The sequence below is a fragment of the Emiliania huxleyi genome (genome assembly GCF_000372725.1).
Source record: "Emiliania huxleyi CCMP1516 unplaced genomic scaffold EMIHUscaffold_103, whole genome shotgun sequence".
NCBI classification, from domain to species: Eukaryota; Haptophyta; order Isochrysidales; family Noelaerhabdaceae; genus Emiliania; species Emiliania huxleyi.
Genome location: NW_005202237.1, coordinates 434,242 through 460,212, shown reverse-complemented (window position 1 = coordinate 460,212; position 25,971 = coordinate 434,242). Strand labels below are relative to the sequence as shown.

The following is a 25,971-nucleotide window of genomic DNA, read 5'->3' as shown; positions in this document are numbered from 1 at the left end:
GCGTCTGTGCCTTCAAACATGTCGAAGCCGTCGCCAAGCAGGCCTCGCAGGTGGTCCTCGCACGCGCGCCAGCGGTCGGGACGCCGCCGGAGAGAGATGGCGGTAACACGAATCGGCGACCGCGGCGGCGCTGGCATTCCACAGTCGGGCATGGGGCCCGGGGCGCGACTAATAGGGCGACTAATAGGGCGCGAAGCCATTGTTGTGAGAAGAAAATACGTGGGTGGCGCTATGTTCACGTAAACGCACAACCCCGGGCCCCTATGTTCACATAAACGCACAACCCCGGGCCCGCCCATTCACGAGTTTGTTTCTCAAATTCTTTTGCAGAAGAGAGAGAGAGAGAGAGAGAGAGAGAGAGAGAGAGAGAGAGAGAGAGAGAGAGAGAGAGAGAGAGAGAGAGAGAGAGAGAGAGAGAGAGAGAGAGAGAGAGAGAGAGAGAGAGAGAGAGAGAGAGAGAGAGAGAGAGAGAGAGAGAGAGAGAGAGAGAGAGAGAGAGAGAGAGAGAGAGAGAGAGAGAATCACAGACAGCGGGGAGGAAAGCGGCGAGTCGCAATTCCATCCAGGGGTCGTTGTGGTTGGTGGCGGGACACCCTGTTAGGTTAGACCTCGGTGGCGAAGTGCTCCAGTGAACGGATGTTGCCCAAATGTGCAGAGTTAGATTGCTTAAAAGCATCGCGAGCTCCCAGCAGCGGGCGGAGAGAGAGTCGCCCGAGTTGCCGGTGGTGATGCGGGTGGCGCGGGTGAAGTCAAGGGAACCCGAGCCGAGGCGAGTAATACAGCTTGTTCGCGCTTGTGCCAGGCTGGAAGCAGGTCGAGAGGGGGGGGGTTTGTTGTTTCGACAGGTGGCGGTACGCGTGATCAAAGGTGACCGTCTTCGGGTGAGCACGCGTGAGCTCTTGCAGGTCTCGCACCGCAACTGAGTAGGTGGTGAGCAGCACGCCACCGCCAGCATTCCTTGAGCAGCTGCGGATCGGGTGTTCCAGGGGGTCACGACACGCACCGACCCTTCACGAACCGAAAGGCTGTGCCCGGGGAAGGCCCACCAACCATCACTTTAGTTCGTATTACGTATAGTACCTCACCTTCACCCTTTCCAGTGATTTCTTTTTTAGTTTCCCATAAGTATGGTAGGTAGGTAGGTAGGTAGGTAGGTAGGTAGGGGCAGGGCAGGGGCCGGCCACGGTTCCCAGAATTTCAGCTTGAGTTCCGCAAAAAAGATGAGAAGTGACCCGAGCCGCCGGGTGCCCCGCAGCGGCCTCGCTGGACCAGAAGAACCGGTCCGCGAGTGCTCCGCAGCAGCCTCGCTGAGCCAGAACGTCGGCTCGGGGACTACTAGTATGAGCCCGACCCAGGTCGTAGTGTTCTTGCTCCCAGCGCTTGCGCTTCGCGGCTTCGGCGGTTAGTGGTGCACTAACCTCCGAGAAACCCTTCGGGTCGCTCCTCATCGCAAACCCTGTCAGTAGAGTCTCCTACGGGAATGTACGTAAGAGCTACATACACTGAGAGAGAGCTAGCTAAAAGTACGTACACTGAGAGAGGTAAAAAAGAATACACACCCCAAACTTCGGGAAACTTTGCCGAAATCCCGTCCCCCCTTGGAGTGCCTTGCTGGAACACGATGAGTGTGAGTGTCTTCTTCACCTTTGTCGCGCTCGCAGCCGCCGCGCCGACGGCACAGCGCTCTGTAATCTTCTCGCGAGTGCCCCTGCGTGTGAGCAAGGCACGTATTCCGCTCCTCTTGCCTCAGCCAGCCCGCACCGCCGCGCTCGACAGCATCATTCCCGCCGACCTCTCCGAGGCGGTGCCGCGCCTTCCGGACGGTGACCGGGCAGACTCCATGACCTTCACCGAGCTCTGTGACGCCATGGCATCCGTCAACCGCGGAAAACAGCAGCAGCAGCCAGGGCTGTGGTAGGCCGGCTCAGACGCTCGGCCCGAGATCGTGACTTCTCAATTCCTGCAACGGCGCCTCTGCCTTCCTTCCATAGGCGACGAGCTGCTGGTTTGGCGTGATGGAGCATACCTCGCATGGAGTACGCATGTCGCATGCCATGGATGCAGTGGGTCGTGCCTGTTGCTATACGTACGTGCTGAGTGATTGCGGGTCCACCCGGACAGATGTTGAATTCATGTTTGTCGACCCAGGCTGTGTTGCGGCGGTCGGTGTCTCGTCTAGCTAGAAGGTGTGAGTCGCATGCGATTGTTGCCGCTGGGCGTGATCTGTCACAGCGATGCGCGAATACGTTCGTGAAAGCCGCGTCGAGAGTGGCCGCAAGCCGCAAGCCCGCGCCGTGCGGCATCTACAGAGATTCATGTGTAGTATTGTAGAGTATAGCGCGCTATGGCATTCTACCACGGAGGGGCCGCACCTCCTCTGCGCCCACACGCCACAGGCACAGCGTCTCTCTGCCCAGAGAGTGCAGAGCCAGAGGTTCCAGAGCGACGTCGCGCAAAGTGTTGACTTTTTTATGACACACACACAATATAGAGCCGTATCAGGACCCGTCACACCAGACGACGCAGGGCAGACGACGGTGAGGCGGAGCAGACGCGCAGAGTGAGACGAGGGAGGGAGCAGGACGTTGCGGAGATCAGCAGGAGGATGTACGAAGAGATTAGGAGCAGCAGGGACCCGAGGGACCATGTGGAAGACGGCTAGTGCTAGTCCCCCATCGCGCATCGGGAGGACGACCCCGGCTAGTCGCCGACCACACCCACAAAGAACCCTGCACAAAGATCGCAAGGGCGGGGACCTGTTCCTTTTTACCCATCTCACAGTAGAGGTGTCCGTTTTTATTTATTTATTTACACACACATCTCGAGACACCACATCGATGTGCCCAATTTTGGCGCCTCACTGTCACTCAGACCACGCCAGCCACTCATACTCGTCGCGCGCCGCCCTCGCGGCCTCCTCGTCGCCGGACGCCTCCGCCGCGTCGGCCGCGAGTAGTCAGCCGGAGGCAGCACGCGCCCGCGTCGTCAAAGACGACGACATTGCCGCGTGGACACACTCCGCAGCATGCCCCGGCGAGGACAGAGACGGACTCGTGTGAGGAGGACAGAATGGCGCATGCTGCCTCCATCACGCCCGCGGAGCCAGCGTCTTGCACGCTCCACCGGCGCAGATGGAGACGCTGCGGCGGGAGAGCGAGCACCAGCGCCAGAGGAGCCGGAGTCGGTCTGTGGTCGGTCTGGCTGAAGCATGGTGTCCATATCGCTCTGCCGATCGAAGGCGGCGCAAGATTTTTCCTTTCGGGCGGCTTCGGGTTGTCTTGGGTTGTTATTATCTAATGCTGTGGGTGACCCTTCCCACCCCCTCTCCGTGCCCTCTCCCCGCTCGTTCTCGCTAAGACCCTAACAACAAAAGTGCACCTCGATCCTGTACCGTGTTTGTTATGACCCCCCCCCCCCCCCCCTGAACACACCAATGTGCAGTGAGGGAGGGCGAGACGATCGAGGGGTCCAGTACCATGTCGCATGTGGAATCGACCCTATCCAGTGCTCAAGTGCTCAACAACAAAAAGACAGGGGCTCCGTCTTCGCACCGGCGGCGACCGGCTGGGGGGAAGGGAGGGGGGAGGGGGGGGGGGGGGAGGAGGAGGAGCGGGAGGGGTTTCTTCATGTATGTATGTAGGAAGGGAAGAACAGTCAGCTGTCAGGCTCGGACTGGACACCAACGCGGTATGGGTGGACGCTGGACAGATGATGACGACACGCACGAGCGACACACAGACACAAACAAGCTCACAAGACACACAGCCAGCCAGCGGGCTGCCACACACCCTGAGTGGGCGTACACATCACTCATACAAGGCCACGTCCCCCCTGTCGCCCCCCCCAGCACTCCAAGGTGCCAAGAGACAAACAACAGCACAACAACACAGACACGCGACAGGGGCGAACGTGTGAGACTAGATCTCTGCGAGCACTTGGAGCACTTGGAGTGCAGTCGGCAACCGCACACCCAGGGCCGGGGAGCTGAGAAGCGCACCCAGCGGGCCGGATGATTGGCATCGGGTTGCGGGCAAGAGAGCCCTAGCCCAGGGGGTGCGCGTTCGCAGGGAAAGGGCCGTAAAGTAAACACGGGTCTCCGAGGGTTGGCTCCGCGCTCCGGGTTTCCCCTAGCAGCAGACCGCCCCCTCTACTCGGAGCTATAATGAACACCAGACATGCACACGACACGCACTCTCACACGACGTCACCGCCCAGGGCCTCTTCGCGCGAGGTCCTCATCCTCACTCCGGAGGAGGCCCCCCTCTCCTCTGAGTTCTTCCTCTTGTGAGAGGCGGATTTTTGTTTTTCTCGCCGTTACATTTCGCGCGGGCTCTTGAGCAAAACACAACTTATGGCCGGTCCGCCCGCCTCCCGCTCCGAGCTGCTGCGCCGGCGCCGCGACGAGACGATCGCCGACCTGCAGCAGAGCCACGACGCACACCTGGCCAGCAAGCCGCAGTTCGTGCCCTGCGATGACGGCCGCGACCGGTGCGACTCGGCTGCGGGTCAGCGGTACCAATCGCGGACGCACATGCTAGCCTTTCGTGCTGCCGACGCGACGCAGGCGTCCGTGTGCGCGGCGGGCGGAGATGCAACCTCCTCGTACCACCCGTCAGTCGCCGGCCACCTCCCTCCGCGGCGGGACGACGCCGGGTACGCCCTCATGGTCACCTCTCTCAGCCGGCCGGACGCAAAGGACCCCACTCTCGCGTGGGTGGAGGATCCTCTGGTGGCGAGCCGATCCGAGCTGGTCGCCAAGCGGCGGGCCGAGGCGGCCAGGGACCTCGTCGCCTCCGCGGAGCAACCGCACAGGCCAGGTGCGGACCAGCGGCGGCGGCAACGGATCGAGGAGGCGGTCGCATACCTGCAGCGGGCGCCGCAAGGCAGGTCGCGACGGGAAATGATGGCGGATCGGAGGCGACGGTGCGTCGAGGAGTCGCAGGCGACGGTCGCGGCCAGCTCGCTCGCGCGCGAGGAGCGCGCGCTCTACGCCCGGCAGGCGCGGCCTTTTTGGGAGCTGCAGCGCGAGGCCGAGGCGGAGGGCGGGCGGGGCGAGGAGTACGGAGGGGTCCCCTCATCGGGCGTGTCGTCTCACGAGGAGCTGCGCGCGAGGAGGATGTGGTGGGCCAAGCCCGAGGTCTACTCCGCCATCGGCCGACCTCCCCTCGCCGCCGACCCCTTCAAGATCGACCAGGAGGGGCCGGAGCGCGCCGCTGGTAGCGGGAGGAAGGCTGCGCGGCCGCCAGACGAGAAGCTCACCTCCGCGCCGGCGCCGCCCCTCGAGCCGCGGCCAAAGCAGGTCAAGGTTGGCAAGGAGACGAAGCCCACCACCCTGAAGCGCTTCACCGACGCCATCCTCATCTTTCGGGAGCCCGCGGAGGAGCAGGAGGGCGGCTCGCGCAGAGAGGGCATCGAGTTTACCGCGCCGCTCTACTCCTCCTTCCAACGAGACGGCGTCTTTAGGGAGCCGCGGCTCCCAAAGCACATCCACTCCAAGGCGGAGCGGGAGGCGCGCGCAGAAGCGGCGGCGGCGGCGGCGGCAGCGACGGCGGAGCGCTCTGGCGCGAGCGGCCCCGCTGGGGGCGATGAGCAGCTTGGCGAGCTGACAAGGACGTGGGCGGGAAGCACCGGCGGCAGCACTATCGCCGAGGCGATGCGCGCCTCCGGGTCGCAAGGCCTCTCCGCGACGCTCTCGAGCCGTTTGGCCACGCCAATTGTGCCCGTGCCGCACGCGCAGCGGATGGCGACCCTCCTCAGCAGCAGCGAGCCGGCGACGAGCCGCACCGTCCGCAGCGGTGGGTTTGGCAGCAGCAGCCTGCGGCCGCGGCCGCAGTCGTCGAGGAGCTAGAGGCGCGCCGTGCCAGGCGGGGGACGCGGTGGGTGGGGGGGGGGGGGGCAACGCGGGCCGCGTGTGTGTATCCGAATCCACACGACACATAAATAAATAAAAACGGACACCTCTCTACTGTGAGATGGGTAAAAAGGAACAGGCCCCCGCCCTTGCGATCTTTGTGCAGGGTTCTTTGTGTGGGTGTGGTCGCACTAGCCGGGGCGTCCTTCTTCTTCTCTCCCCGACGATGGGGGACTAGCACTAGCCGTCTAGGCCTTCCACATGGTCCCTCGCGGGTCCCTGACCAGCCCCTGCTGTGTGTGTGGATATCCTTGTCAATCCTTGGAAGCCCTCCCATGAGCCATGTAGCTAGCTAGCGTCCTTTTGCGAGTTGCCTTGAAATGGCAGCCAGCAAGGCTGTTCGGGTCGGTCTTCGCGTGCCGCCGCTCGTCATCGCCTTGGTGTCGCCCTCCTGTCCCTGCCTGCATTCTTTCTTTTTCCATGCGGGTGGCACCTTTTCTTTTTCGCACGACACTGGGCACGGGAGCGGCCCGGCGTTTTTTTCTCAAATCCACGCAAACTTTTTTTCATCAAACCCAGGACGCGGGGGCCGCGCACCCGCTCGCCTCCCAGCCTCCCGACCCCTCGAGCGAACCGCCAGCGCGTGGAGTGGGTGAGCCGCGTGATGAGCGACCGCGAGGCGCTGCAGCGCCTTTCCGGTGGCGAGAACTGCTTGCTCGGCATGGTGACGGGCGTGATGGCCAAGTCGTGCAATTACCCCTTCCTCGTCTGGAAAAACACGCAGCAGCAAGGGCTGCCGATCTCGACGACCTGGACGACGGCGAAGGGCTCGTTCAGCCCGCTGCAGGTGTACCGCGGCCTGCCGATGGCGTGCATGAACCTGGGCGGCACCAACGCCGTCCAGTTTGGCGCGACCGGCTTCTTCCAGAAGCTCCTCGCGGGCTCGGGCATGGGCCAGGACGGGGTGCAGGTGGGCGGCGCCTTCCTGGGCGGGCTCGCGTCGGGGATCCCGTGCAGCATCTGGGAGCTGTGCATGATCCAGCAGCAGCGCTTCGGCGGCAGCACGCTCGGCACTCCCGCGAGGATCGTGCAAGAGTACGGCGCCTCCTCGCTCTCGCGCGGCGCGACGATGACGATGGGGCGCGAGGCGATGTTTACCATGTCGATGCTGGGCGTGACGCCGCTGATCCAGCAGAAGCTCGTCGAGTCCTCCGGCTGGGAGCGCAACACGGCGCTCGCCGCCGGCTCGCTGAGCGGCGCGCTGCTCGCCGGCGTCATCACTCACCCGATGGACACGATCAAGTCGTGCATGCAGGGTGACTTGGGGCGCGCCAAGTACGACGGGATCGTGCAGACGGGGAAGGCCATCGCGGCCGAGCACGGCGTGGTGCAGGGTCTCTTCAAGGGGCTGTTTTACCGCATCGCCCTCATCTCCACCACATTCTTCCTCGTCAACACCTTCAAGCAGCGCACGGTGCCGCTGCTCTTCCCGCACGCGCTGAAGGAGGCCGACAAGGCGCGGTAGGCCCCGCCGCGCCGCACGCAGGACGCCCCGCGCACAATGGTACGTCTATTCGCGCCGCGCGCTCCTCGGACGCTGAGGGCGCCTGTTGCGCCGTGCGCTTGGGGCGTGCCCTGCCGCCGCTGCCGCCGCAACCGCAGCCATCGGCTGATATGCGATCCTTGTGTATTTGGTCGGCGTGTTCGTTTGGCGACACCCGCGCTGCCGGACCCGGACTGCGCCAGCCCGCGCGCCGTTCTCTCGAGCGTAGCGCGCGGCCGGGCCCCCCCGTTTTCGTTGTCGATTGTCCTCATTTTGTCGCGCATATCGTCACGAGTGAAAGTACTTTGGAGAGTGAAAGTACGCTCACACTGTCACGCCCTCACGCCTCGCTCCCGAGACCCGAGCCGAAAGGACACTCGTACACGCACACAAAACGTTGACTCTCATATAAGATATATGTCACACTTTGATCGACACTCGCGGGGTCTCCCGCGCTCCAGCGGGTGTGGGTCTCTTGCCGAGACGACCCCGACGAGCTCCTCGCGACCGGCTCACGCCTCGGCGGCCCGCTCGGCCGTCGCCGCCGCCAGCTTGAGCCGCATCGACGTGAGCAGGCCGAAGAAGCAGGCGGCGATCGTGTTTGTGTTTGCCTGCACGATGAGCACGTCGAGGGCCTGGACGGTGGCGGCGGCGGCGCGCCCGTCGAGGACGACGGCCGAGCCCTGGGTGAGCGCCTTGGCGGCGAGGTTGCCCACGATCGCCTCCGCGCCCACGATTGCGATCCCGATCCCGACGAGGTTGAGCGCGGTGCCGACGTACAGCGCCCTTGCTGCGTTCGACGCGGCGCTCGCGGCAGTCCAGCGCTCGGGCCGCCTGCGGATCCGCACGGCCAGCCGCGTGTAGCCCCACTGCCAGAACGTCGACGCGAACGAGGTGGCGCATGCCGCCAGCGCGAGCGCGCGGCCCGCAAGCGCCGGCGCACTCACACTCGCCGACGACACCGAGTTGGCAAAGAGGAGGAGGACAGCGCCGACGACGGAGAGCGCTCCCTGCACCCACCAGTTGAGCCAGCCCCACGACCACAGCCGCGACGCGAGCTGCGTCAGCGGTGTCGGTGGAGCAGTAGCCGTGAGCACCGGCGTGGTGGTGCGGCATGCAGCGGCGGCGCGAGGAGCCGAGAGCGCCGGATTCGCGGCGCGGACGGGCGAGGCGAGAGTCGGCCGCGCGCACGCTGCCGGAGGCGGGAGGCGGAGCGCTGCGGTGCCCACAGAGAGGAGGAGCAGAGAGCCTCCGCGCATATGCATGTGTGTATTGAGCAGTGCTGTTGCGGAAGAAAAGCCGCTGCGTGTAACACGAATCGAAGCGTACGACTTGCTAGCACGCTATTGGCATGCCAAAAGGTAAGGCCGAAATCGTTATTGTTCACACCTCTTGCAGGTGTGAACACAAAGGATTAGCTGTATCTGCTCAGCTTACACTTCCTGTGTCATCCTGTGAAGCGAGAGAGAGAGAGAGAGAGAGTTTGTGAAGCGTGAACAGCGACACGATTTTTTTTGAACAGCGTTCCTTGAACGATATCGGTGTCGAAACACCGCTCTGACAGCGCTCAACAGTTCCGTTTGTTTCTGCTTTGCCCCTCCCTCCCCCCATCCCTTCCCTTGGGTGGTTGTCTGTTTTCTTTATTTCTTTTTCCCAGTGTTGTGCGAGGGAGTTTTGTTGTAAAATTCTTTCCCCCCCGGTGGTGTTTCTCTCCCTCGGCGCTCCTCCCGCTAGAAAAAAAGATGATAGATGTCCCGGCAACCGTCCCGCACCCGCACTGTCGACTAAGGCGATGGCGTCGGAAGAGTCTCTGAGTCTATGGTCGGATCGAGCCACGCACGCGACAGCGGTGGTGGCGGGCGCAGAGGGCTGGGCCGGCGGCGGCCCGCGGCACAACGCGCCGGAGACCTCCTGCCCCGCTGCCCGCCGAGGAGACCGACCGGCGGCAGCTCTGGCCTTGTCACCCGCCCGTTGAAAGAAACTGAACGAACGCGGACCGAACAATTTTCTTTTAAACAAGTGGGGGGGGTCTTACCTGGTCGGAGCGGGCAATTCTTTTCTCCAAAGGCAGGGCCCCCCCCCCGCCGCCCCCCGTTGCATATATCCGCGGCTGCAACGCGGACATCCTTCGAGTGCGCGTGCGCCTGTGAGGAGGCCCGCCCGCGCGAAGGGCGTTAGACCGGGGGACTACGTGACGGCCAGCGCGGCGCCCGGCGACGTGGCTGATGCTGCCGAACCTGGGAGCGCGGACCCCTGGAACGCTGGCTGGGAGCCGGGGCCTGAGACGCAGGAGCGGCCCACGGCGCCGTACATCTTCTACTCAGGCACTGCTCATGCCGCGCTCCCCTGGAGGGACGCCCCTACTGTCGCTGGCGATGGTAGCAGCCGGCCCCATGCCGACGCCGCAGCTGCCTGGCCTCCCGGCGGCCCCCTCCATTCCGCCTTCGTGCGGCACCCTGCGGGAGTCCGCCTGGCACGGGCAGCCGCTGGGCACCGCTGCCGCTCATCTTAAAGTCGGCGGACTTGTAGAGGCCTCAGCTTCGCAAAAAAGACCCGATGCAGGGCTCTCTAGCCCGTAACCCGATGCCAATCATCCGGCCCGCTGGGTGCGCTTCTGAGCTCCCCGGCCCTGGATGTGCGGTTGATGACTGCACTCCAAGTGCTCCAAGTGCGCGGCGGCCTGCGACGGCCCGGGATGAGCTCCCCACGATGCGACTAAGCGAGATCAATTGACCTACTGGACCTATAGTCCACCCCTATCATGTCTATACTGACTGCAGACGACCACATGCCACACAGCATCACGCACAAGCACAAGACCCGGGATCGCAAAAAAGACCCGCGGTGCTCACACACACCCACGCGCTCGTGCATGCCGAACCAGCTCTAAAAAAATACCACCGGGACCGCCTCGCCAAGGCGCACAATAGTCCTCAGTCTGGCGAAGGCCAATTCTGTCATCCTGGGCGTCAGCAGCGTGCGACGACAGCGGTCTTCGTTGCGCGGCAGTCTTCTCGCGCAGCTGAGGCCTCTATGAGCCGTGGAGAGATTCGCAGCCGTCCCTCTGTTGATCGCCCGCAGTCTTTTGCGCAGCTGAGGCCTGTGGCGTGAATGCTTTAGCATTCTCGCCCGCTCTGCTGAGGGGAGGGGCAGGACGAGCGGTCGCCTGAGGCGCCTATCTATCCACCCTCTCTTGTGGTTTGCCAGCGGGGCACGTGGCCAAGGACGACGTTTCAGATCGCGCGTCCGCTTGTTTGCGCACCCGCGTGCTCGTCCACGCCACTGTCCTCCCGCCCCCTTTGATCTCTGTCGCCTGTCGCTGATGTCTGCCATTGAGACGCTTGTGGAAGTGGCGCTTGCTAAGGCCACCAAGGACAGTGCCGTGCATGGCGTGGACAAGGATCAATACCTGTTGTGTTCCTCTGTCGTCAAAGCCGATGTGCGCAATTACCATACCGTCAAGGTGCTGCAGAAGGGACTCGACGAGAGCCAGGCCAAGGCGGCCGCTCTCGCCCTGCTATCGCAGCAATACCCTCAGCTGGCCGCAGGCGGAGGCACCGCCTCGGATGGCCCCGCCGATGCGGCAGAGAAGGTTGTCAAGACACTTGAGCGTTTGTCGTCATCACAGTTGGGTCACCTGGCCGCGGGCTGGGCCACGCAGCTCGGAGAGGCATTCACCAACGCGAGCATTCTTTCGACAGTGGAGGCCGGCTCGCTCGCGGGCCGCACCGGCAGCGGCAAGGTGCCGCTCGAGAGCGGTGAGGAGGCGCAGATGCCTTACACCGTCATCCAAGGACCATCCGAGGGCATGTACGTGCTCGAGGAGAGCGGAGCGCAGGGCGAGCCACGACGCTCGGTCATCCTCAACACCACGCTGGTGACCCTCATGCTACAGCCGACGCAGGCACACGTCGTCTCGAACGCGACGCTTGTCAAGATCAACGGCTCGAGCAGTGCTCTGGCTGTTTTCCGCAAGTTGCCCAAGTCAGGCAGCGCCGCCGAAGACCACGTCTCGCTAGAGGAGATTCTCCAGTTAGCAGACGGTCTTCCGGCCGCGGGCGCGGTCTCGCTCTCGGGAGAGGAGCGCGTCAAGACGTTCGCCCGGGCTCTCGAGGCCAAAGTCTCCGGCGGAGAAGGCTCTAGCTGGTTGGCGGCAGTTGGGGACAAGGCGACCTACTCCGTCTTCGAGCTTCGGAGTCAGCTCGAGAGGCTTGGCCCCGACTTCACGCCGGTCGCCGCGCTGCCCGCACCCAAGTCGTGCGCGGAGTTCTTCACGCGCAACATGTTCTGTTATCTGTTGGAGTCTTGCGAGTGTGTCCGTCGTCGTACCCTCCGCCGTCCATGCATGGTGTGTGTGGAGTGCTGTCTGTGGTGTTTTGTGGGTGTGTGTGGGGGGAGGGGGGTAGGGAGCAGCGCCTCCCCCCTCACCACGCATGTCAGGCGCGGCCGCCGCCGAGCGCGGCGGCCGCCCAGGCCTCGTGGCCGATTTGTTTGTCTCGCAAGAGGAGCGCATTTCTCAATTCAACTACCTCCTCTTCTTCGAGACCCTCTCGCGCTATGAAGGCGGGCGAGAGGAGGGAGGGGCCCCTTGCAGAGCTCGCCTCCACCGCTTGCGAGCGAGCACCCCGCCCCGACTTGCTTCGCATGCGGTGACCTCCCACGCGCTCCCTGGCCGCCCGCGCGACTCCTAGAGGACAGAGACCGTGGACGGACCCTCCCCACGGCCGCTCGCGAGCGCTCGGTGGTCAATCTCACCTCAACCACCCTCAGCGCGCGCGCGAGCGCGCCGCCACTCGGCCGCACGCGTGCACACTTGTGCCTGTGCGGTGTGGACGCGCTCTCGACGCGCTCCTCTGACACACAGGCGTCCCACTAGGTGTCCGCTGGTCCTCGACACCGCTGACGTCGCCACTATCGCCATCTGCGAAGGCTAGCCCGCTTCGTCGCCACGCTGCCCAGCGACGACGGCGCGGAGCTCATGGCATCGTCCTCTGCGCCTCTCGGACTCGAGTTGCTCGTTCCCGCCGGCGTCGCACAGCTCGGCATCGTCCGCGCCCGCAGCGAGTATTGCCTGACCGACGCCGACCTCCAAGGGCTGCCCCGCTCAGCGCATCCCGGCGCTGGCGTCATGTTCTCCGTCAAGGATCTCGCTAGCGTCGCCATCCTGAAGGGGTACCGCGAGCGCGGGCAGCGGGTCGTGCGTATCAGCAGGCCCGACGTCTCGCGGGCCGAGACGCTCTTCCTTCCCGTCGGCATCATGACCACGGTCGGCGAGGTAAAAGCCATGATGCCGGGACGCGCAGACCTCCTCGGGCGCCGGCCCGAGCTCTGGCTCCGGCCTGAGGAGCGGCGCGCTGGCTCCTTCTGACCAAGGAGCAGACTTTTTATTTGACAGAATACGCCGTTAGTCCAACCAGCAGATGTGAAAAATGGTAGCGAGAGTGCACACCCGTGTGAGCGTGCCCCACACACCCGTGAGGCGTGAGCGTGACCCATTGCCGCCGTGAAACAAGCACATGGCTAGCAATTGCAGGCGGCCCTCGCGCAGCGCAACGCCCCGCGTGCAGCGGAGGCGGCGACCGACGCCTGTCTGAGCCGTACGCGGGCGAACGCGCCCCGACACGCAGACTGACGCTGACGGCCGCAGCAGCCCTCGCCCCCGCCACGTGGCACCCCTCGCCCCCGCCACACCCGCGCGAGCTCGCCCGCTGTGGCGGCGCGGCGGTCACGGTAAAAGGCGCGACCGCACTGCCTCTCGGCCGCTCTAGCCGAGCCGAGGGCGCCCTCGCCCTCGCCCTCGCCCTCGTCGCCGCCGGCGTCCTGGGTCGTTGCGGTCGGTGTGGGAGGGCGTGATCCAAACGCAAGCGTTGGTTGCCGAGCTGCTTGCGCGGGGCCGGGACGCGGGAGGAGCGCCGGGACGCGGGAGGAGCGGCGGCTGCGGCGACCGACGCCGCGCCGCGAGCAGCGGGAGCGTCAGGATGGAAGTGCGCGACACACCCTGGCGATGGAGTATGAACAAGACGAGCGGGAGGGCACCGAGACACATGTTCGCCGCACCGGTGGATGGTCCAATGATGGTCGTCGTGCCTGCGCCGGCGGCTATTGCAGCGGCAGCGGCGATCGCAGCAGCAGGGCAGCTAGCTAGGATCACCGGCGCCTCACCCGCCCGTGGAAGCTTTGTGGCCTTGTCCGGCCACGTTGTACGGATCAATGTCGCCGGCGCCGAGGGATTACAAGCCGCGCCCGCCTGAGCGAGCGGCGTCAGCCAGCCGCGCAGCGCTCGGCGAATCTGAGTGAATGTCGGCGGCGCGCTCGCGACAGCGCAGCGCCGCACCGTGTGCCCTGCAGAAGGCGAGCGTCGTCGCCCGGAAGGACGGCATCGCGCGGAGCTGGCCCTATGGACGCACGATCAGCGCCGTCCGCGGCGCTTCCTGCGACAGGAAGCAGCAGGGGCTGTCATGCCGCCGGAGCGGTCTCGGCACCACGTCGAACGCGCGGCGGCGGGGGAGGTCTGTGGGTCGCCAGGGCGCGTGTGCGGGCCGAGGGTGCGCCGGTGGGCGTGTGGGGTGGGGAGGGTTGCTCAGGGGCGCTCACACGCACGCACGGCGACGCACGGCGCGATTTGCTTCGCATGCGGTGACCACAGTGGCCGAAGGGTGGTGTTTGCTCGCAAGCGGAAGAGGCGCTACCGGAGAGTAGGAATCGCCGCGGCCGGGTGTGTGTGTACATATGCCTCGCCGGGCCGGCGGCGGCGCCAAGGCAGCCGGCGGCAGCGCGGCGGCACCCGCAGCCAAGCGGCGGCGGAGCTCGGGCTCAAACTCTGCGGAGCCCGCGGCAGCCGCGACGGCATCGGGCGAGCGGCCGGCTGCAGCTGCGGTCTGCAGCATGCCTCCCGGCCTGCAGCAGAGCGCGACGCAGCGCGTCTCGCAGTGCCTACTCAGCACGATGTGCTCCCAGCGCGAGGAGCCGGCGCGCCAGATGTCACAGGCGCAGGAGGACGACCTGCGCGGCTTCTATGACCAATTAATGCGGCGGCTGCAAGCCGACGGCTGGGCGGAGGGTTGGTCGGCCGTCAAGTCGCAGATTCTCGAAGTCGTCGTCGAGCTCAATCGTCTCATCGACCGCGCCTCTCCTCGAGGCGGCGCGGGCAGCGGCGCGGCGGGCGGCGGCGCGGCGGGCGGCGGTGCGGCGGGCAGGGCCGCGGGCGGGGCTGGCAGCACGCGGCCTGTTCCAGTGCTGGGCGCCGAGCCCACCGCGTCGATGGAGAGCCTGAGCGGCGAGGCTGCTGGCTGCCGTCCGCGCGGCCGCAGCGGCGCCGCGGCGGCGGCTGCAGACAGCCCGCGCCGAACTCGTGAACGGCGCGGCGCTGCCGCCGCGCCGGCGTGCGCGGCACCGGGGCCAAGCAGCGGCGGCGGCGGTGGGGGCGGCGATGGGAGCGGCGCGGGGTTCGAGTTTCTCGTGAGCGGGACGGGCCCGCGCACGAGTGAGCTGCAGGCGGCGGGGAGCGGCTCGGTGCTGTGTGGCCGGTTTGGGCTGTGCGACATCGTGGTCGGGCACGAGAAGCGTGGCGGGGTGGAGGGCGAGAACCTGCTCATCGGCCGCGTGCAGTTCATCGCGCTCCGCACGGCGCACGAGGTTGCCATCTTCGACTGCTGGTCCAAGTGCGGCACGAGGACCGTCGAGCGGAGCGACGGGCGCGCGCCGCTGCTCTCGTCTCGGCCCGGCTCGCGCCGCGTGCTCCTGTTCGCGCCGGGCGAGCGGTTCGTGCTCGAGGTCGGCGAGACGGCGCGCGTCACCTTCAACCCGCGGGCTGCGGCTGCGTAGGGCAGACGTCGGCTCACTGGAGAAGATTTGTACACACGAACGAAAGACGAGTTGAGAGCTCATCATGTGTGTGTGGTGCAGAGGGGAGAGCTGTTTGAAGGTGCAAAATATCGTCGGCGCGCGGGGGGCGCCACCCCTCCGCGGCGCCGCGGTCCCTCCGCGCGCCCACACCCGGGGGGCACAGTGCCGCACCCCGCCACCGGCACGGTGCCACCAGCCGCCGGCAGCCGGCACACCTCTCACCTGTCTGGGTGTGTCTCTCCTGTGCCCCAGAGTGCAGTCCAGCGTGCACGACCACGTCCACGAGCTGCGGACGACGCGCTCGACGGACGATCACGATGCTCTCTGCGACACTACTCCGTTGAGCGCAGCATATACAGCTCTACAGGCGCCTCTTGCTCTTCTCTTCGCACGACTCTCTCCCGTCTTACATGCACATGCACATGTCATGTACATGTGCATGTGCTCGCTATGGTTGCAGCTTGGACGCGCCCACGACGCAATCAGGCGACCAGCCCAAAACACATCTCGTGAGCCACTGTAATTCGACTAAATCACGTGTCGCTCTAGTCCAAGTCGCGCACGACTGTCCTGAAAGTGTCCGCCCTCCCTCTCACGTCTCACACTTGAGGCCGAGCTCCGAGCAGAGCTCCTTCAGCGCCTGCTGCTGCTCGGACGACAGCTTGTTCTTGCCCACGCGTACGCGGTTCAGCTTTGGCAGGATCTTGCTCTTGTCTCTCTCGCGCTCCTTGAGGAACTGCATCACATGCTCCAGCCCCTCACCGCCAATCTTGTTGTTGAAAAAGTTGAGAAACTCCGCGTTGGGGCAAAACCCGTCGCGCAGCGAGTCGCAAAGTATCTTGGCGCCCTCGGGGCCGATCGGGTTGGAGGCGAAGGATATCGCCTCCAGCTTGTCGCATATCGGAAACCACTGCTGGACGAAGAAGCGGAGCTCCTCTGGACCCCAGCCGCTCGAGTTGAACTTGAGGTTCGCAGCGCATTGAATCGTGTTCGTCGCCGTCTTTTTGTACAGCATCGCGACCAGCTCGCGGTCAGCGCCTATTCGAGCAACGCCGTCTGTGAAGGGGCGCGGTCCACACTGCCACACCGTAGCCCGCTGACGGCGCCGTTGGTGAAGCACTTTGTCTGGAGGAGCTCTAGCAGTGCCTCGGTGGAGAGGGGGGGCGGCCGGACAAAGAGCTTGTCGACGCCGCGGCCGACGTCGAAGAGCTGAGGCCAGCCGCTCGAGGTCCACGTCTTTGCGAGCATCGACACCTGGTACTCGAACGTCGGCCAACCGCGCTCGGTGTAACGCAGCGCCGTCGATCCGGCCGGAGGCTCCGTCATGAAGAAACAGGTGGTCAGCTGGTGCGCGTACCAGACCTGCATGCGCGAGAGCGCCGCCTTGAAGGCCGCGTTCTCCATCGCCGTCCGCGGCTCGCCCGTCCTCGGACACTTTTGGTAGAGAGAACCATAGTCGTAAAAGACGGCCATCTCGCGGGGGATCTTCTCCCATGTGTACTCGCCGTTGGTGACCCCCTTGGACATGGCGCGCTCCATCGCGTCGCACAACATCACGAGGGTGGCGCCCTCCGGGTCCGGGTGCGCCGCCGTCTCCCAGCAGTGGCTCACAGCCAGGACGCTCATCGGCCTGCGCAGCATGCACACAAGAGTGTTGCAAGAGCGTGGAGCGGGATAGCCCGACTCGGGAGACGAGCATCAGGCGAGCAAGGGAGGGACCTGCCGGCGAACTCGGCGCCGCGCTTGAGCGCCATGACCTCCTCCACCGCATAGAAAGCCTCCGGATGCTGCGTCTCGATGTCCTATTGCGGCGACTTGCGCGTGATGCGGCTGTGGCTGTGCGCGGCGGGACAGGGAGCGGCGCAGCAACCTGCCGGCGAGGCAGGGCGAGGGCTCGCCGCTCCTCGACTGTGGTGCAAGCCTACGTCATGCAACAAAGGGCTTGCTTGCGCGCGGCTCGGACCGACTCATGTCCAGGGCTCTCGGCGCGCTCCTTCAGCTTTTCCGCACGCTTGATCAGCCAGGAGCTCCTCAACAGCCTCACGGGCGGCAGCGTAAGCCCACTCCGCTCCTTCAGCTCGTTGAAGATGGTTTCGGGGGCCTTGTACATGTCATCGGTCTCGGGCAGTGGCGCGGCGCTGATCTCTGTGGCGTCTACCTTCCCAGATGTTGCGTCTGAAGACGCCTTTGGCGCGCCCTGCGGCTTTGAGCGATGGACGGGAGAGCCGTTCGGGTCCTTTGTGCCTTCGCTGCTTTCGACCGGCGGAGTGACGCCCTTAGTAATTGCTACGAAGTTGAGTTCTCGGACCATCACTAAACTGTAGTTACGAATACGACTGCTTGAGAGTCACAACCTGTTGTCCTTAGCACATACTGGCGTTGGCATCTTGATAGATCTCTAGATCAGAATGGAGGGACCCGCGCTGTGAATGAACGGCAAAAGACGCCGTTCAGCGTTCTCACCATCAGAATGGATCGACGACGGCCGCCGGGCAGCGCGCCGACGACGAAAAAGAGGCGACGGCCGACAGCGCTCGTCCTACTGTCCATGCACACGACAGCGGCGACTCTCAAGTGCACCGAGCTCACTGGCTGGCGCTGCGTGCCCCGTCATTGCGGCGAAGACGAGACACTCGCCGAGGCTCACCGCAGGCACAGCACCACCCACGTGCGGCAATGCGCTAGGAAGTGCACGCAGTGGCCGGCCTTTACGCTACGAGAGCCGGCGGGCTGCTTCTGTTGGGCCTCTTGTGGCACATTTCAGTCGTCAAACTACTGGAAGGGGCGTGCGGTGACCTACTTGCAGCATGCAAACCAAAGCTTGCGGTCACCTAACCACTCCTTTCTTTTGCACCAGCGGGTCCGTTTCCCTCACGTCAACAATCGCCGTCGCAAGGTTGGCGACCGGCCCATGGTGGACTGCAGCTACCTTCGCCAGGCGTGCGTGACGCTCGGCCGGCCGCAGCCTCGCTGCTCGTCGCGGTGCCCGATGCGCGACCGCCCTTTCCAAATAGAAGTGCATGGCCCGCACGCCTCGGACGATGTCGCCATCGCACTCGAGCACATGCACGGGCTCCAAGACCCCCTCAATCCATTCGGCCCGCTCAGGCACCTGGAGCAAGACGTCTCCGTCGTCAGCGGGCAACTCCCGCCGGAGCCGGTGGAAACCAGGGCCGCGAGAATGCTGTGGCCAAAGTGGGAGGTGGGGTTCAGTGACGTCCAACTCACGACCATCCTACCTCTGGGCGCGGCACTGCACCAGGGCACACTCGGGCGCGAGCGGCTCATGCTTTCCGGTGCGCTCTTCCCGCAGTCGTGGGAACCGCTCGCCGCTGTCACAGATGGCATCTGCACCTTCGAGCGTGACGACGTCTTGGGCGCGTCGCGTGTCAAGGGCCAGCCGCTCCCACGCTGTGCGAAGCGGGAGTGCTTCGCGCGCTTGGGCCTGTGCAGGCCTGGCCACGTCTTTGGCCGCGATGCGTGGTTGGCACGCCAGGCTTTGGATACGGCGCTCGGCTTCGACGACCTTCGCGCGGAATCGAGGAGCTTCTACACGACCAGGCAGCGGCTGAGAGTCTTATTCACCATCCGGCGGTCAAGTCACGGTCGGGACATCGCCAATATCCCGGAGCTCCTGGCAGCGTGCCCGAGCTTTCGGCACCGGGGATGGTCCATCCACTGCAATGCCGTACCCTTTGCAACACTCAGCCTACGTGAGACGATCGCGCGCGTGCGAGCAGTGGATATGCTCGTCTGCATGAATGGCGGCGACTGCATACACGCCATGCATCTCCGCTCGGGCCGCACCTTGGTCGAGGCAATCAACCGAGGATTTGAGGACAACCCGGACGTTGGATGGCGGGACCTGTTTCGGCAGCGTGTGGAGCCGACGCTGCGGTTCAAGCGCATTGTCGTAGGCGCATTGCACGCTGGGGGGGAGGGCAATCTTTCCGATGTCACGCTCCGAGCCTCGCGCGCTAGGCGGGCGTGGAATCAGAACAACAACCTCAGCTGGACGAGTTTTAGCAGCGTGGTGCGATCCGTCATCGACGAGGACCCCTGCCGTTTGCGAGTGGACTGCAGGCACATACAATGATGCACATGTGCATGTGCATGCCGAGAATATGCTACAGAGCAAGCATAACATTATCGGGACTTTCTGCGTCTCACGAAGAGTGCGCGAGGTGGCAAAGTACCCTCACATGTACATGTCAATCGCGCAAACACACCCCCAATGAAGGCGTTGCACTCTTTAACATGGCATATTTGTTGTATTTACGTCAATCGATTCTTGAGAACCCGCGCGCTCTCTGTTTTCGTGTGTCTGATCAAGTGTTTGTCATACAGAGTCCGAGCTCTTCGTGTTCGTTCTACGTAAGTAGAATGCCGGGAGCGATGCTAACTAAAGCCGTAAACCGTTTATTGCCGTATATGTATGGGTAGAAGGTCGGCAGCGAGGCTATTTTTCGGTAGAAGGTCGGAGCGAACCCCGCACGTACGCGTTAATTTGCAAGACTGATTTAGAAAAAAAAATGGGCGGGAGGGGAGGGGGCGGGAAGGTGGATGGCCTCCTCCTCGACGTAGACGAGGCGACGGGGGAGAAGCTCCCCACCACTTCGCACGAGAGGATTGTGTCGCACATACAGGGGCAGCTGCAAGACCTCGGGAGGGAGAAGAGCGAGGGGGGAGGGGCATACGCCGCATCGGCGGCGTTCCGGAGCCGGCCCGTCGGAGGCTGGGGTACCCGGGGGAGGGGTCCGAGGGGGGGGGGGGGTGCCGTGCTGGGGAGACAGCGGGTCAGCCGGCGGACCGGAAGGCCGGGACCGGAGGGCCCCGGGTGAGGCCTGGAGTCAACTGTCGGGGGAGGTGAGAGTCGAGCTGACTCGGCCTCTGCGAGGGGAGTCGGGTCGTGCGAGCCCACCGGGGGTAGACCCGTCGCGGCGGCGGCTGGACCGCCGTGATCTACGACAAGAGGGACCGCGCCTCCCCGAGCTTAGTGAGGAGCCGGCGGAGGGGGAGGGCGAGCCGAGAACGATAGAGAGGCCGCGGATGCGGGCGCGACTCGCCGACCAGGGAGAGCGGGCCCGTCCTCCCTGGGAGGGGTGGCGACACGATCCAATGCCGCCGTCCTCGCCCGGGGAGACCCCGACCGGGCCGCCGACGCTCTCGGAGGCTGCGGTACCAGTCGAAGGCGAAGCGGAGTCGAGGCCACAGCCGAGGAAGAGGCATCAAAAACGACTACAGAGGCAGTCTGGTAACGCCCGGAAGGCGAGCAAGGGACCGGGACGAGCCGAGGGCTCGCCCTGACGGGCGAGGGAAGGGACTCTGGGACCGGAGTCGGGCGGGCGCACATGAGGCGTATCCGTGTACGTGCGTGGAGTACAGTGTTGTGTGTCCGTTAGCTCCGAGTAGAGGGGGCGTTGTGCAGTTAAGGGGAAACCCGGTACACGGAACTAACCCTCGGAGACCCGTGTTTACTTTACGGCCCTTGCCCTGCGAACGCGCACCCCCGGGGCTAGGGCTTTCTTGCCCGTAGCCCGATCCCGATCATCCGGCCCGCTGGGTGCGCTTCTTAGCTCCCCGGCCCTGGATGTGAGGCTAATGACTGCACTCCAAGTGCTCCAAAAAAACTTTCCTCCGAGTCTCATTTGGAGCGAAGATGTTCTCGCATATATTGCGCAAACTGTGGAGGCTGCGAATTCGGATGGCCGGTGTGCAGCGATACGGGCGCGCCACATCATACACGGATTCGCCGTTCCTGGTGACAAGTCACGAGGAGGAAATGCTTTCGGGGTTGTTTGTTTCGGGATAGTTTGTGTGGCAAAGTCGGTCTTTTGCGTCAGAGGATTCTTTTTGAGAGAGTTTTTGAGATGGGGGAAGAGTTTGGAGGATTTTTCAGAGTTAGAGTATGAGCGTTGCCGGTCTTGCCTGCTTTCGGCTCTCTGAAAGTTCGGCCATAGCAGACGGGCTTGGACGAGCGGACGTGCACGAAGATCGTCGCGAATTCTTCTCTCAGTGTGCTGTGGAGAGGCTGTCGTTGCTGTCTCTTCCCTTCTCGACTGTCTGTGCTTGCTTGTGCGTCTTGCTTGGGTCAGGGGTTGTGTTTTTGTGTGAGAGAGGCGAATTTTAGAATTCTTCTTAGTGCCAGTGCGCGCCAGTCCCGTGCCTAGTGTCGTGCGAGCGAGCTTGTTTGTAAAATTCTCCTGTGTTAGTGCCAGTGCGCGCCAGTCCCGTGCCTAGTGGGCTGGAGTTTTTAAAATTCTCAGTGCGAGGGAGTTTTGTTGTAAAATTCTTCTCTGTGGTGCGGGCGACGGCTTCTGAGGAAGCCGTCGCCCGCGCCTCGCCTGTAAATAAATAAAACGGACACACCAAACAAGGGGTGGGAGAAGGACAGGGTCCCCACCTGCACGAGCAGGATCTTGTAAGGACGATCAGGGACACAGGGGAACGGGAGTGGGGAGCGCATCGCCTGTCGCACGAAACCGGGGTAAACTTTCTTCTCTGAGAAAGTTCGAGCGGCAGGGCATTGTGTGTATATGAGCCTCGCTGCGGGCTTCGGCGCTGCCCTATTCGGCTCCTTTGGCTGGGGCACCTGGCCCGTCCTCATCAAGCAGCACGAGGCGAGCCTCGGGGACGGCTTCCTCTTTCAGCTGTGGATGTGCTCTGGCGTGCTGCTGGTCGGCCTCGCCACGCTGGCGGCGGCGCCGCCAGAGGACGGCTACGCCCCGGGCGACGACCACCTCGCCGGCGAGCTGCGGCCCCGACTGCCGCTCCTCTGCATGCTCACCGGCGTGCTCTGGGCATGTGGCAATGCCGCCACAGTCGAGATGGTGCGCTGCCTCGGCATCGGGCTCGCGATGGCGGTGCAGACGGGCACCTCGATCGCGGTCGCGTACGCCGCCGGCATAGCCGGCCCGTGCGTCCAGCACGAGTGCCTGCCTCCCTCTCAGCTCGGCCTCGCGTGGATGGGCTGGACGGGCTGCGGACTGTCCGTCTGCGGCCTGCTCCTCTTTGCGGGCGTGCAGCCTCCGACGGCGAGCGAGCCGGCGTCGCGCCGGCGAATGGCGTCGGGTCGCTACCTGAGCGTGGGCCCGCTGGCGGAGACGGAGCTGAGTGTGGCGGAGCCGGAGGTGGCCGCCGAGTCGCCGCGTTCACCGTCGTCGGACGCTCTCGCAGACGCTATGCAAAACGGGCACGCGGCGGCCAAGGATGCGGCTGCAGTGACCGGGCTCGCGCGAGGCGGCGAGGAGGCGAGTGCAGCGGAGCTTGGGGAGTGCGTCTCGCGCCTCCGCCTCTCCCTCCACCCCTGCAGCTCTCTGAGTAGGACTCGCCCCCGCCGAGCCCTTCCGAGGCACCCGTCGACGAGGACTGCCTCCCCGAGCAGAGCCTCATTGCTGCATGCCGGCCAAGATTCGGCCCGTCGGAGCCCCTCACAGCTGTGCCTCCCTCCGATGCGGACGCGCTTGCCGCACCGCCGCTGCGGCGGGCCGGCCGCAACGGAGCGAAGGGCGGGCCGGCCGCCGGCCCGAGCGAGCCACGTGGCGGGTCTGCGGTCGCAGCGGCGGCTCTGCCCGCGGTTGGGGAGTGGGAGGGCGAGGAGGCGACTGCGCCGCTCCGGGGCAAAGGCGGCTCGCTCGGCGGCGCGTGGGTGCGCGGCATCGCGCTCGCGCTGTACGCGGGCTGCATGTACGGCGTCCAGTTCCTGCCGTGCGCGATCTACGTCATCCGACACCCCGACACGGACCCGGCCGCCGGCGCGCTCCTCCGCCGGATGCGCGTCACCCTTGCCCAGTTCCTCGGCTCGTTTTGCGGCGCCGTCGGCATCTACGCGGCGTACGCGCTTGGAGCGCAGTGGCGCCGCCTCGCGGTTCACGCCGTGCCGTTGGAGGCGATGCTGCCTTCCATCGGGGCCGGTCTGCTGTGGGGCGTCTCTACAGTCTGCACGATGGTTTGCGATCTCGAGCCGCTTTGGGCGTCGGCTCGAGAGCGACGCCGCTCACGCCTCACGCCGTGAACAGGTTGCGATCGACACGCTCGGTTTCGGGATCGGCTACGCTCTCTCCTCCAACGGCATCCCCCCCCCTCCCCCCCCTTCCCCCAAACCTTTGCCACAACCCCTCCAAACCCCCCCCTCCGACCCCTCCCGCAGGCGCCTTCCTCGTCTCCATCCTCTGGTCTCTCTTCGGGTACAACGAGATCCGCGGCCGCCGCAACTTGTCGCTCTTCTGCGCCGCCGCTCTCTGCAACGTCACCGCCTCCTGCCTCATCGCCGCGCAACGATCCCTCGCCTCTGCGCCGCCGCCGCTGCCCTCTCCGCCGCTGACGCCAGTGCAGCTCGGCCCAACGCCGCCGCCGCCGCCACTGCTGCCGCCGCCGCCGCTGCCGCTTCTCTCGGTGTCGGGTCCGCCGCCGTCGAAAGAGGATGTCGCGCGGCCGCCGCCAAAGGGCCTTCGCCGGGGCCCGCCAGCGGCCGCCGCCCTCACTCAGGACGGGGCCCCAAGCAAAGCGGCAGCTGACAGGGCCACTTCCGCCCCACAAAACTCGACGCGCCATTCGGGAACCTTGCCGCGGCGGCCGCCCCCGCCTCCGCCATCACCTCGGCCACCTCCGCCTGCAGCTGCACGCCAGCGGACTGCGCGGCGCATCGACGGCCGCAGGACCTCGACCCGAACAGAACCGCAGCGAAAGATTGACGCGGCCCCTGCCCCGAATATACTGCAGTGACAGTGAGTGTTTTGCGGGTTGACAAATTTGTGGCGTTCTGTGAGTATACTGCAGTCTGCACGCCCTAGACCGCTCTCCCCCCGTCCCCCTAATATGTTTAACTCTCTTTTCACAGCATATTCACTTTTTCAGCTTTCAGGACAACGTCTGTGGAGAGGGTGAGTTGACCAGGGGTTGTGCGCCGGGCCCTCCTGCTCGGCTCCAGCGAGTAGACAAGTGTTGTCATCAACAGAGTAGAAGAATCTGACCTCGGGGCCGATGTGACCAAGCGCTGGTAGCGTGGTTTTACCTCCCACCCATGGTCTCACAGTGTGCCAGCAGTCGCCGAGGCGACCAGTGTCGCTCACACAAGCCGCAGCACAAGTGACTGAGGGCCAGTGAGGGCGAGCCCATCGCTGTCACAGCTGTGGCAGCCGCACAGTAGGCTGTGCCATCTGTGCAGAGCGTGTGAGCAGCAGAGGAGCTGCTCTCCAAGCTTCAGGCGCAAAGAGCTGCATGCCACCGAAGGCGCTGTCGAGGTTCGCCGAGCGCGGCGCAGGTTGGAGGAAGCCGTCACCGACGAGCGCGTTTATTCGCCAGCCGAGCGTCGTGTGACGGCCGCTGTAGCCGTTTCTGATGTCTCTTCCGATTCTCGTTGCTCTTCTTGAGCGCAATGTTCAAGCCAAACAGTTCTCACAAATAGCCTCAAGCTCAAACAAACGCATGTCACAGAAGCCTGTGTATGCTGGTCCTCTTTGAACGATCCGCGAGTGAGGTAGCATAGGGCCTTGTTGGCAGCAGCCAGCTTGTTGCGCTGCTTCGTTGCGATGAGCTGATTGGGATCGCAGAAGTGCATGCCAAGCACCGCCACGATCTTGAAGCAGAACACATCGCAACCGCATCGTCCGCACTGCCATCGGCATGCCGCGCCCGCCGCTTCGCCGCAGCTGCCTTAAGACACGCATAGCGGCAGCAGAAGGAAAGGTGCGCGTACTTGAGCAGGAGTTGCGCGCCGCAAGTAGCGCACTGGCCCTGGGACAAGGCGATATGGCGTCGTGCGCGGCATACGTTGGTCGGGACGCGTCCAGGTATTTTTCGGGTAAACCTGGACTTTTGCAGGTATGTCACGATAGCTGCGCCGCCTCACTCTGCCCGTGCGACGCGCTCTCCCGCGCCGCCTCGCGGCCCGCCGCCCGGCCGGCGGCTCCTGCCGCGTCCTTCATCCCGCCGCCGCCGCCGTCGTACAGCGACATCACCTGCTTGGTCACCAGCCGCCAGTACTGCCTCGCGTCGTCCGGCATCGCCGGCCAGATCTCGCGCCACACGTGGTTCTTCATGTGCTGCAGCGCGACGTAGATCGTGTTCTCGCCGCGACCCGTGCGCACCGTCGGCTCCTCCTCCCGCGCGTCGCCCTGTTCGGTCGCGTGCCACCGGCTCGCCCTCGGCGCGATGATTCGCGTCGTCGCCCACTTGCCGAAGCGGATCGTCCACCGCACCGTCGGGTGCAGACCGAGGGCCGTCCGCTGCATCGGCACGCTCTTCCCCGCCGCGGCCTGCGTCGCCAGGAACTCGCGCAGCCGCAGGCGCACGCGCCGAAGCTGCACCGACAGCGCCGGACCGTGGGGCGCTAGCATCGGCCGCCCATCGCCGCGCGCGGCCTCCTCCTGCTGCTCGTCATCCTCCGCCTCGAGGGCGTCCGCCAGCGCGCTGCGCCGCACACCCCGGCGCACAGGAGGCGGCGCCGGCCGCACCTCGGCCGCCTCGGCGGCGCCCGCGGCACGGGCGCCATGCTCGCCGTCCGCGCGGTCCATCGCCGCATCCCCATCCCCGTCTGTGGCAGCGCCGCCTGCGCCCGCGCCGGCCTGCTCTGGGACGGCGCGCCACCGCTCGTCGTCCAGCATGTTCCACCACCGCCGATCCGTAGCCGTCGTACTCGACCTCGTGCACGATCCGTCCGTCTCCGTCCTCCTCCCGCGCCAGTGACGGTCGCAGGGTACCACCGCTCACTGTCGCAGAAGATCTCGAGGCG

At 65.0% G+C, this 25,971-nt stretch overlaps 8 protein-coding genes across 8 annotated transcripts; 6 read left to right on the top strand and 2 right to left on the bottom strand.

Moving 5' to 3' along the window:
* Positions 1–1,621: 1,621 nt before the first annotated feature.
* Positions 1,622–2,356, top strand: EMIHUDRAFT_454199 (hypothetical protein; the record flags this gene model as incomplete). Its single annotated transcript, XM_005793141.1, has 2 exons — positions 1,622–1,914; positions 1,992–2,356. The coding sequence occupies 2 exons, from the start codon at positions 1,622–1,624 to the stop codon at positions 2,014–2,016; spliced, it is 318 nt and encodes a 105-aa protein (XP_005793198.1). The 3' UTR covers positions 2,017–2,356.
* Positions 2,357–4,351: 1,995 nt separating this feature from the next.
* EMIHUDRAFT_108430 (hypothetical protein) lies at positions 4,352–5,848 on the top strand (the record flags this gene model as incomplete). The annotated part of the gene is made up of 1 exon (XM_005793140.1): positions 4,352–5,848. One exon carries the CDS (start codon positions 4,352–4,354, stop codon positions 5,846–5,848), a length of 1,497 nt encoding a protein of 498 aa, XP_005793197.1.
* A 383-nt stretch (positions 5,849–6,231) lies between these two features.
* Positions 6,232–7,376, top strand: EMIHUDRAFT_222552 (hypothetical protein; the record flags this gene model as incomplete). The annotated part of the gene is made up of 2 exons (XM_005793139.1): positions 6,232–6,291; positions 6,492–7,376. The coding sequence occupies 2 exons, from the start codon at positions 6,232–6,234 to the stop codon at positions 7,374–7,376; spliced, it is 945 nt and encodes a 314-aa protein (XP_005793196.1).
* A 530-nt stretch (positions 7,377–7,906) lies between these two features.
* On the bottom strand, positions 7,907–8,659 carry EMIHUDRAFT_222551 (hypothetical protein; the record flags this gene model as incomplete). Its single annotated transcript, XM_005793138.1, has 1 exon — positions 7,907–8,659. One exon carries the CDS (start codon positions 8,657–8,659, stop codon positions 7,907–7,909), a length of 753 nt encoding a protein of 250 aa, XP_005793195.1.
* Positions 8,660–12,301: 3,642 nt separating this feature from the next.
* On the top strand, positions 12,302–14,030 carry EMIHUDRAFT_439597 (hypothetical protein). Its single transcript, XM_005793137.1, has one exon. The coding sequence runs from the start codon at positions 12,373–12,375 to the stop codon at positions 12,760–12,762; it is 390 nt and encodes a 129-aa protein (XP_005793194.1). The 5' UTR covers positions 12,302–12,372; the 3' UTR covers positions 12,763–14,030.
* Positions 14,031–14,279: 249 nt separating this feature from the next.
* On the top strand, positions 14,280–15,218 carry EMIHUDRAFT_222548 (hypothetical protein; the record flags this gene model as incomplete). Its single annotated transcript, XM_005793136.1, has 2 exons — positions 14,280–14,486; positions 14,889–15,218. 2 exons carry the CDS (start codon positions 14,280–14,282, stop codon positions 15,216–15,218), a joined length of 537 nt encoding a protein of 178 aa, XP_005793193.1.
* A 6,557-nt stretch (positions 15,219–21,775) lies between these two features.
* On the top strand, positions 21,776–23,932 carry EMIHUDRAFT_108426 (hypothetical protein; the record flags this gene model as incomplete). Its single annotated transcript, XM_005793135.1, has 4 exons — positions 21,776–22,369; positions 22,564–23,152; positions 23,389–23,650; positions 23,857–23,932. The coding sequence occupies 4 exons, from the start codon at positions 21,776–21,778 to the stop codon at positions 23,930–23,932; spliced, it is 1,521 nt and encodes a 506-aa protein (XP_005793192.1).
* Positions 23,933–25,066: 1,134 nt separating this feature from the next.
* Positions 25,067–25,843, bottom strand: EMIHUDRAFT_108425 (hypothetical protein; the record flags this gene model as incomplete). The annotated part of the gene is made up of 1 exon (XM_005793134.1): positions 25,067–25,843. The coding sequence occupies one exon, from the start codon at positions 25,841–25,843 to the stop codon at positions 25,067–25,069; it is 777 nt and encodes a 258-aa protein (XP_005793191.1).
* Between the last annotated feature and the right edge of the window lie 128 nt (positions 25,844–25,971).